Source organism: Gracilinanus agilis, chromosome 4, assembly GCF_016433145.1.
Source record: "Gracilinanus agilis isolate LMUSP501 chromosome 4, AgileGrace, whole genome shotgun sequence".
Lineage (NCBI taxonomy): Eukaryota > Metazoa > Chordata > Mammalia > Didelphimorphia > Didelphidae > Gracilinanus > Gracilinanus agilis.
In genome coordinates this window covers 493,644,441-493,654,478 of record NC_058133.1, presented here as the reverse complement: position 1 = coordinate 493,654,478, position 10,038 = coordinate 493,644,441, and the positions used below count along the sequence as shown (strand labels likewise).

The following is a 10,038-nucleotide window of genomic DNA, read 5'->3' as shown; positions in this document are numbered from 1 at the left end:
CTCTCTCTCTCTCTCTGCCCCCCTCTCCTTCCCCCCCACCTCTCTTTCTCTCTGGGTTCTCTCTCAGTTCTTCTCTCCTTCTCCCTCCTTCCCTCCCTTCCTCCTTCTCTCTGTCTCTGTCTCTCTCATCTCTGAGGGGGGAATGAGTCTGAGCCCGCAGCATCTTGGCCAGTAGCTAAAATAGCAGGAGATAGGGGGGACTTGAGGAGCAGGTGGGGCGCAGGAGCTGGGAGACCTCGTTCTGATGGCGCCATTACCATGCTGGCTGATCTAGAGCTTACCTTCCCCTCCTTGAAAAAAATGAGGGGATTAGACTCAATCTCCAGGATGGCTGCCAACTCCCAAATGCAACAGATCCTAGTTTTAGAACAGGAAGGGACCTCAGCCACCAGGAGCCCAGCCCCCACATTTTACAAATGAGGAAACTGAGGCTCCTAGGCCAAATGACTTGCCCCCTTTCCATGGCTCCCAGAAGGCTTTAGGAGAGCTGAGCCCCGTGGGCAGATGCTGAGGAAATAGGGGTGGGTGGGAGGGTTGAAAAAGCCCAAACCTAAATCAGGAGGAAATCACGCCCAAGCTCGCCGTCCCAGCTCTCGTCCCCATCCAGGTGCTCCTGGCTTTAAGGAATCCCAAAATAGAAAAACTCCAATTTACCCCACAGATAAATCAGGGCATGCGTGCACTCTGCCAAGGGAGAGGCTGCCGGATCTTTAAGTGAGAGCTCCCAGGGGGCATCTGAGAGAAGGTTCTGATTGCCCAGGACCAGCCGACGCAGGACTCTCAGGAACCCAAAGGCCCTTCGGGATGGCCATCTACCTCTGGCTCCTCTAAGGCTTCAGGGCAGGCGGCAAAGCGGGGCTCTCCCCCACTTGAGTCCCTGGTCTGAAGGAGGAGAAGATAGTCCTCACCTCTAGAAAGTCTGCAGGATGGTGGGGGACACTCAGCCCCTGCCCTTGGGAAGCCTCTAGCCGGATGGGGGAGACACAGAGAGCCTTTGGTCTGAGGATGGGATCCCTGATTACATATTAGAGAGGCCTCAGAAGTCTAATCCCACCCATTGACGATGCAAACAGGGAAGCTGAGCCCCCAGGAGGATGAATGGTTTAGCTGAGGCCACGCAAGCACTCGGAGCCTGATGCTACATGGAAAGCTCCTTCCACGGGGGCGTGAGATGACTCCCAAGTCTCCAGTGTCAAGGTGACCCCTTCAGGGGGACCCAGCCAATGGCAGCTCTCTGGAGGAGGCACCTGTCTTTCCCTCCCTGACTCCAGGAGCAGCTACAGAGGCCATGACCACCCGGCAGGAAGCCTTCTCCATCGTCCATTGCCCCTCCCAAGTGGCCGTGCTCTGGGGAGATAAGCCTGAGATCGCGATACCCTGGTGGCCTATTTGGCGCGGCAGCGCGTCTTCCTCCCAACTCAGCAGACAGAAAAACAGCCCTGAGATATGGATGTGTCGAGCCCCCGTGGCTACCTTCTGAGGTCAAGAAATTGGGGGGTTCCTGGGGAGTGACTGAGTGGGAGGCACTTTCTGCCTTCTCAGAGATGACCAAAGCCGAGAAGACGAATGCCTTCACTGGCCAGAAGACAAGGACCTTGAGCTGCTACTCAGGCGGTAGAGATCCAAAGTGAATATGAAATATCCGTTCAGCAGCCCCACAAATCTCTGGGGAGTCTTTCCTGCCTCCCAGGAGATCAGAAGTGCTGGGCTAATATTTCATGGCTGAAGGATTTGTCTATGGGTGATGACGAGTCTTCTGTGTTTTAAGCCTTTCTTGGGTGGCGAAAAAAATAGCTGTCCTATATCTGCCATCTACTACTCTGTACAGCAAATGCTTCTCTAGAAGGATCCTGTGAATCGCCCTTCACCTCGTCCTCCTAAGTCAGACTGAAGAGACTCCCCCCACAAAGATTCTACTACAAATTGGGGCCGCAGTGAGACAGAGGGTGAGAAAAGCAGGAGAACCACTCTTCGAGGTGGGGCTCTCCCAGGACTGAACTTCCCTCGTCTCTCTGAACCCAGAACTAGGGTCCCCTTATTGGAAAAGTTATAGCTTTAAAACCAGGCTTCGCCATATCCTCCCCTGACCATCAGACAGGACTGGAATTTGGACATCCGCTGCCCTCTTTCAATCCCTTCCCCCTGCCTCTCAATTGACTTGCTTTTGCTTCTGCCACTGGGAAGGACCGAAGCTCCCTAGCTTGACTTCACTCCTGTGATTGCTGCCTTCCCACTTCTCCTCCATCCCATCCCAAGGGCCAAAGGGATATTTTCTCCACATTGTGAGCAGAAGGGGAGTTTCAGATCACCAGGTGATCCCCGTCCCAGAAGGGAAGGGGCAGCTAGGTGGCTTGGTGGGCAGAACATCAGGCTTGGAATCAGGAAGCCTTTTGTGACCTTGGGCGAGTCATTTAACCCTGTTTACTCCAGTTTTTGCCTCTGTTAAATGATCTGGAGAAGGAAATGGCAAACCCCTCCAGTATCTGTGCACAGAAAACCCCACAAGACGCCATGAAAAGTTGGATGTGACTAAAAAGAATGGGCAACAAAAGGAAAGGATGGCCATGGGAGAAGGGAACGGATGGACTATTGAGTCACCTCGGCCCAACAGCCAATGGCAGCCCTGGGAGTGAGTGCCGTACTGTCGAGACCGAGTATCAATGGGGAGAGAAGACAATGAACGGAAGACTCCAGTTCCCAAGCTGGTCTAAGACAACGGCTCCAAGTAACCAGCTGGTAGAGAGTGACACAGGAAGAGAATCTGCCACGACGTGGTCTGTGGACCATGGGCCGTGGTCTGTGGACCATGGGCCGTGGCCACAGTTAGCCCAAGGAGCATCTCGGTTTGCCCCTGGGATGCTCCACAGGTAGAGCCAGCTTTACAAAGTGAGTGTCTTCCCTCACTCTTCCTTTTGCCCAAGGGGATGATGCTAAAATAGGTTTGCTCCCCCAAACACAAAGCAGCTGGCCCGTGGGAGGCAGCCTGGTGATAACTGACAGCAAAGAATCCACAAGTGCTTCAGGGAGAGGTGACCAACTTCGAGAAATACTCCTGCCACCCTCGGGAAAGGCTCTCGGGCACTTGGGGGAAGGGCACCCCATTTGTCACTGAAGCACCCACTTCTCAGCTTCCACAACTGCCTTTTCTCAGCCCTCGGCCTTCAAACAAGCCCCTCTAATAACTCTAGGAGAGACTATGTGGTTTGGGGGCTTCCGAGGCCAAGGAAAGAGAATCAGGGGAAGAGACAGAAGGGAGGTCTTGGTCAGAAAGCCTAACCCTGGTGGTTGTCATCCATCCCACCCCACACCCTGATTTATAGATTATCTCCTCCCTTACAATAGAAGTTTTTGGGCAGCTGGGTAGCTCAGTGGATTGAGAGTCAGGCCTAGAGATGGGAGGTCCTAGGTTCGAATCCGGCCTCAGACACTTCCCAGCTGTGTGACCCTGGGCAAGTCACTTGACCCCCATGGCCCACCCTTACCACTCTTCCACCTATAAGCCAATACACAGAAGTTAAGGGTTTAAAAAAAAAGGAAAAGGAAAAAAAAGAATAGAAGCTTTTAGGGGGCAGTAGGTGGCTCAGGATAGAGAGCCAGGCCTAGATAGGGGAGGTCCTGGGTTCAAATGTGGCCTCAGACACTTCCTAGCTATGTGACCCTGGGTGAGTCACTTAACCCCCATTGCCTAGCCCTTTATGGCTCTCCTGTCTCAGAATTGCTTCTAAGACAGAAGAAAAGGGATCTTTTGTTTGTTTTTTAAACAGGGCCTGAGGTCACCCTTAAGGAAGGAGTTCCTCCCGCCTATCCCCATTCTAGAGTCCAAAACAAAATGACCAAAAGAAAGTCCTTTTGCAGGGAATTCTTCAAAGAGCCAAATTCTGACTGTGGCCCAGCCTTCCAGATCAAAGATGGGCTCATCGACCTCTCCAGGTTCCGCCCAAGCTCAAGCCCTCCGAATGGAAGATTCCTTGGAGTCTGGTGGGTGGTATTGCCACCCACGGCCCCGAAGCAGAGGGCTCCCCTTTGGAGCCACTCAGGGGCCAGGCGAGGGGGCTTGACAATGGAACCAGGAACATCCTCCTTTTCCAGACACTTCAATCTTTCCCCCGACCAGGCCTCTCTGGCTGGAAAGCCGCCCCACCTGAAAAACCAGCTCCTTCCATAAACAGCAGGGGAAGAAAAATCAGCCCCTCAGCCCAGCCCTCGCCCAGGGTACAAAGCCCCACACGGTGCCCCCACCCCCTCCCAAGCCCTGCCAGGGGGGCCTCCTGCTTTGGGGAGCTCCTGGGTTAGCAGGATTCCCTGGGAACTCGCAGAAGTGCCCTCTAGGCTCCCCAGGCCTGGAGTCAGGAGAAGCCGGGTTCGAATCCGGCCTCAGACACTTCCTAGCTAGGCAACCCTGGTTCAAATCCAGCCTCAGATCCCCACGAGCTGTAAGGGCCCTAGGCAAGGCCCTTAGCTTGTTTGCCTCAGTTTCTTCATCTATAAAATGGGGATAACAACAGCAACTGTCTCCCAGGGTTGCTGTGAGCATCAAACGAGATAAGACTTAACACAGTGGCTGCCCCATGGAAGGAGCTTAATAAACGCTGACCGATCGACTGATGGAAGGTAGGCTGGAGCTGAGCTTGGAGTAGACAAAGCCTTCCCGGTGTGACGGGCGGTCTGTGCAAAGGCCCACAAAGGTGGGAGAGGAAGAGCAAACCAGGATCCCAGAATGCAGCAGGCCTACGAAGGATGGGAGGGTAGGTGGGGGCCGGTCTAGGAAGGGTTCATGTACGTGCCCTGGTGGGGGGGACTCAGAGGGAGCCCCTGGAAGCAGCGAGTCTCTTGTCCCTTTGGCTCAGAAGGGCTCGGGGGAGATCTAACTCAAGCCGCTGGTTGACCCCACAACAGCAAGCCAGGAAAAGGCCTCCCAGGCTCCTCGGCCTCTGGGGACCTTCTGGCCTTCAGAGCCGTCTTTTCCAGCTGTTGGGCTCTCTGGGGGCTAAGTCCGGCCTTCGGCTCAGCCAGAGGAGGGCAGAGGGGCTCCCGGTCTGGCCAAATCTGGCTCCACGGCTCGGGCTGGAGATTTCTTGCCTCTAAGAAGAGGAGCCATGAAGCCCCCGACTCTCGCCACACGCGTCAACCCAGATCCAGGCTCGCCTCTAAGCCACGGTGACTGGCTCTTCCAACTGGGACAAAAGCCCCAAAATGGCCCCTGGTGGGGGGGGGGGGGGAATGAAGGCACGAGGGACCCTGGAGCGTCATGGGGGAAGCAGGCTGGTGGTGGGGCGTGGCGACACCCGACAGCTCCCCATTTTAAATGACGATTCCTGCTAACGAGGTGCTAAGCTCAGCCGTTCCCACCCAGCTGAAGAAAAGCAAACTCTGGCGGCGCCCTCTCGATTTCAGCACCCGAGATAAAGCCCCCGTGGCGCAGTCCCAGTTACGGCTCTGATCTGTCAACGCCCCGATAACTCTCTGGGCTCTGGGGGCTCGGAGCCACCACACACGCGGTTCTTCTAGAAGGGGGCAGCCTGCCACAGCCATCGTGTCCATCCCTGGCCCGGCCCGGCCCAAGGGAGAGCCGGCCAAACAGATTACTGAGGCTGTCCTAGAGCACACCCCGAAGTCAGGGCTGGGACGTGATTCGCCTCAGTGATGTGACCGACACAGAGGCTCCCCCCAAAGTTCCACCAGGAGCCAACGAGCCGAACAAAGACAGAGTCAGCGAGGACGGAGAGGCGGCCGAGGCCCTCTTCCCTCCCAGCGAGCGGCCATCCTCCCCTCGAGTGCCCTCCCAGCCAAACCACCTGGGACTCCACCAGTTCATTCCCTTTATATGGACGCCGGACAGGCTTCCACGTAGCCTTTCTAGCACCCTTATTGGAATAAAAAGCTCGTTCTTTGTCTTTGCATCTCCAGTGCTCAGTGGATGCCCAGTAGCAGGTGCTTGATAAATGCCTGCCGAAGGAAGATAGCCGGTGAGGGGGAGAATCCCTGACCATTTCCACTCCGGGACAGCCCTGGGTATGAGGAAGCTTAAATTCGGCCAGAACTGCCCCCAAGGGACCACGGAACGCTTCTTCCTTATATTTTTTTCAGTTTTCAAATAATTTTCAATTAATTATCCAATTTCTTGCAAGAATTTAATGTCAGATGACCCCAAAGCAGTTGGCAGTAATGGGGAACGGATGGTCACAGTTGATCAAGGAAGCATTCTTTTTTTTTTTTTTTTTAATTCTTACTTTGTGTCTTGGAAACAACTCTATGAAAGGCAAGGGCAAGGCGAATGGGGTTAAGTGACTGGCGAGGTTTGAACTCAGAACTTCCTGGCTCTCTACCACTGAGCCACCTGGTGGCCGCGATCAGGAAGCATGACTAAGCCCCAGACTATGTGCCAGCCACCGCATCAGGTGCCGGGATGAAAAACAAACCAACAAACAGAGGAGATGGACTCTACCCTCAAGAGGCTCACCTTCTACCCCAAAATCCCAACCCAGCAGCCCATCTCCAGTGGCCTCGTCATCCTGGCGCCTTCCCAGGGGGAAGGGAAGAGGAGGAAGTGCCTGTGCGTTAGGCCCTTAGGAGTCCTAAGAAATGGGGACTAGAGATAACCCTCTTCCCACCCCGTCTGCTCCTCGGCCCAACATCCAGGCACTCCTGAGGTCTCACAAAGGTAACAAGATGGCTCCAGGCAGCCTGAGACCCCACCGGCTGAGGGGCCCGTGACATCAGGATGAGGACGTGACACTCAGAGTCCTCCCGGGCAGGGGGTGGGGGAGGCTGGGCTGTAATTTCATCCCAGAGGTCTGATGTGTAAGTCACCAGACACCCAGGATGAAATTCCAGCTCTGTGGGGTGAAGAGTGAGGGGAGGCAGGGGGAGGAGGGAAGGCGCTGGTCATCTCCCTGAGGGAAGAGGTGGGGTCGTGGCTCACGAGGCTGTCTTTGGTGGGTCCAGGATGAGCAAAGATCCCACAATAAACTTGGGAAGGAGACTGAGGACCTCAGCAGGGGAGTCTAAGGCAGTGGGCCAGAGGTTCCGATGCTACCTCCCCTCTAGGGCAGTAACTCCATCCTCGGATTCCCCAGAAGCCTTTGTTGTTCCTCGTGGGGGCAGTCCAGCCTGGCTTTCCCTTCTGGCCTGGAATACAGACTCTCAGACCATCCCAGTACCCAGTGGAGGTCAAGGAGGTAGAATACGTGGCTAGGTTGGGAGCCAAGAAAACCCTCCTCACTCTCCCAAGTCCTCCTCGTCCGCCATCTTCCTTCTCCAGTCTTCAAAGCTCATCACAAGCTGGTCCCATCCTACCCTCCATGCTAGTCTAAGGGGCGGCCAGACTGGCCTTCTGGGCTCCTCATCATGGTGGTTTGGAATCCCTGGTTTCCTTCAAGAGCCAGCTTGAGCCCCATCCGATTCCCTCATACTCACTCCATGTGGGGTTTGCAAATCCCTCTATTTGAGCCTGCTATCTCCCCCCTGTTAGGATGTTAGTTCCACAGGGAGGGACAGGCCTGCTTATTGTTGTCTCTGAATCCCCAGAAGCTAGCACGGCGGCTGGCATACAAGAGGCGCTTACTACATGCACAGGAGAATTGCTAACTCGGTGGTTCCCAAACTTTTTTGGCTTACCTCCCCACCCTTTCCAGAAAAAATATGACTTAGCGTCCCCTGTCACATACTATCACGCCCCCTTACAGTTATTTACTGCCCCCAAATGCACCTGTGGCCATCACCGCCTCCCTGGATCGCTGCAGCACCCACCAGGGGGCGATGGCGCCCACTCTGGGAATCATTGAGCTAAACAAATGCTTGCTGGTCAGCCCCTCCAAGAGACACAGAAAAGGTTCCCAATAGGTTCAAATCCGGCCTCAACCACTTCCCAGCTGGGCGACCCTGGGCAAGTCACTTGACCCCCATTGCCCACCCTTCCCACTCTTCTGCCTTGGAGCCAGTACACAGAAGTTAAGGGTAAAAAAAAAACAAAAAACAAAAAAACAGAAAAGGTTCCCAAGTTCCTCTAATTTACCCTATCTGTGTGTGTGTGTGTGTGTGTGTGTGTGTGTAGATAGGTGGTGCAGTGGATAGAGCAGCAGGCTTGGGGTCGGGAAGAGCTCAGGTCAAATTTGACCTCAGACTCTTACTAGCTATGTGGCCCTGAACAAGTCTCTTACTCCTGTTTGCCTCAGTTTCCTCATCTGTCAAATGAGCTCGTGAAGGAATGGCAAACCACTCCAGATACCTAGAGCTGTACGATCCTGAACAAGGCACTTGCTCTATTTGCCTCTGTTTCTCCATCTGTCAAATGAGCTGGAGAAGGACATGACAAACCCTGAAGAAACCCCAAATAGGGTCAAGAACACATCTTTTTTGCACGCAGGCCCCCACAGTCCCCCACACACTGCTTCCCTCATTAAAGTGTGAGTGCCTTGAAGGCTATTATCGGTTGCCTTCCTCGGTCTACCCAGCACGTAGCCTATAGGAAGCCCCTAAGGCAGGCTTCTGGAACCGCTCCACCCTACCCTAACCCAGGGAAAAGACCCCAATTGGGGCAAGTCCTGTTCCCGCCCCCCCTTCCCTGTCGGGGAAGGGCATCAGGGAAAGGATGGGGGAAGGGGGGGCGGGTAAAAGAGTCAAAGCAACCCTTTTCTAAGCAAAAGCAGCAGTTCTGGGGAGATTATGCAGCAACGCCAATTACCAGGCCTCCACGCACTGATTATATTAACTGTATGCTTTGGAGCTCTTTAACAGATGGCAGAGCGCAATGTCATTATTTATATTTACCTAACAAGACTTCTGATGGTATTCCATTAACAAGAATTCGACAGCATCCCAGAAAACTGGAGCCATTTCCTGGGCGTGGCGAGGAGCCGGGCCCGTCCGTCAAAAATGAGAATTAGACTGAGCGGAAGGGAAAGGAGGGAGAAACCGGCCTGCGGGCCTGGACACTCGGATCCCCTCGGCCGCTCCAGCGCCGGACAGGCGCCTCGCAGGGATGCAGGCAGGCGAGAGGCCAGCCAAGAGGCGAAGCACGAAGGGCCGCTCGGAGGAATATCCAGGCCGCCGACGGGTCGCGTTTAAGGCGGTCAAGGGTGGCCGTGAGAAGCGGGTGAGTAACCCAGGCCTCGGCAAGCGGAGATCATGGAACGGAGGGTGTGTGTGTCCGTCCGTCCGTCCGTCCGTCTCCATTCGCTCATCTAGAGAACACTTTCTAAGCCTCCCTAAGGACCAGGCGCCACGCCAAGCAATGGGCACACGCACAGAAAGGTAAAAGCCAAGTCCTGCCCTCCAGGAACGGATAATCTAATGAGGGAGACGCCATGCAAACAGATTTGGACAACCAAGCCATAGGCAGGATAAGGGAAAGAATTCCTAGAGGGAAGGCCCCGAAGGAGGCCACGAGGGGAGGCGCTGGAGTGGAGGAGGGGGATCGCTCCAGACGTGGGGAGAAAATGCCCCGAGAGGAGAGATGGAGGGCCTGGTGCCGGGGGCAGCCAGGAGGCCGGTGGGACGGGGAAAAGAGTCCATGCCGGGGAGTGAGGCCCAAGAAGGCGGGAAAGGCGGGAGGGGACCAGATCAGAAGGGCTTTGAACAGCAAACAGAGCGATTGCATTTGTTCCTGGAGGCAATAGGGAGCCACTGGAGTTTATTGAGAGACAGAGGGAGAAAGGAAAGGAGGAAGGAAGGGAGAGAGACATACAAAGAAGGAGGGAAGAAGGAAGAGACGGAAGGAAGGAGGGAGGGAGAGAGAGAAGGAGAGAGGAAGGGAGAGAAGGAAGAAGGGAGGAAGGAAGGGAAGAGAGAGAGAAAAGAGAGAAAGAGGGAGAGACAGAGACAGAAAGTGTGCATGTGTGTGTGTGCGTGTTCACACGCATGAGACATGATCTGTCCTACACTTTAGGAGGATTATTTTGGCAGCAGAATGGAGGAGGGACTAGGGTAAGGACAGACCGAGGAAGGCAGATCCAGCTCCTTGAGGGCCTTGACTTCTCCACCTTTGTCCCGGTAACCCCAGAGGCTGGCTCATAGTAGGTCCCTAATTCATGTTTGTAG

At 54.9% G+C, this 10,038-nt stretch overlaps 1 protein-coding gene across 1 annotated transcript in view; it reads right to left on the bottom strand.

Annotated features, from left to right (window-relative positions):
* Positions 1–9,174, bottom strand: part of TRPV2 (transient receptor potential cation channel subfamily V member 2) — a 29,973-nt gene extending 20,799 nt beyond the window's left edge. Inside the window, exons 1-2 of the mRNA XM_044675611.1 lie at positions 8,919–9,174; positions 6,692–6,836 (exon numbers count right to left, since the gene is read on the bottom strand). Coding sequence (XP_044531546.1) covers positions 6,692–6,836; positions 8,919–9,174 — 401 coding nt within the window. The remainder of the gene's footprint in view (positions 1–6,691; positions 6,837–8,918) is intronic.
* Positions 9,175–10,038: the final 864 nt, after the last annotated feature.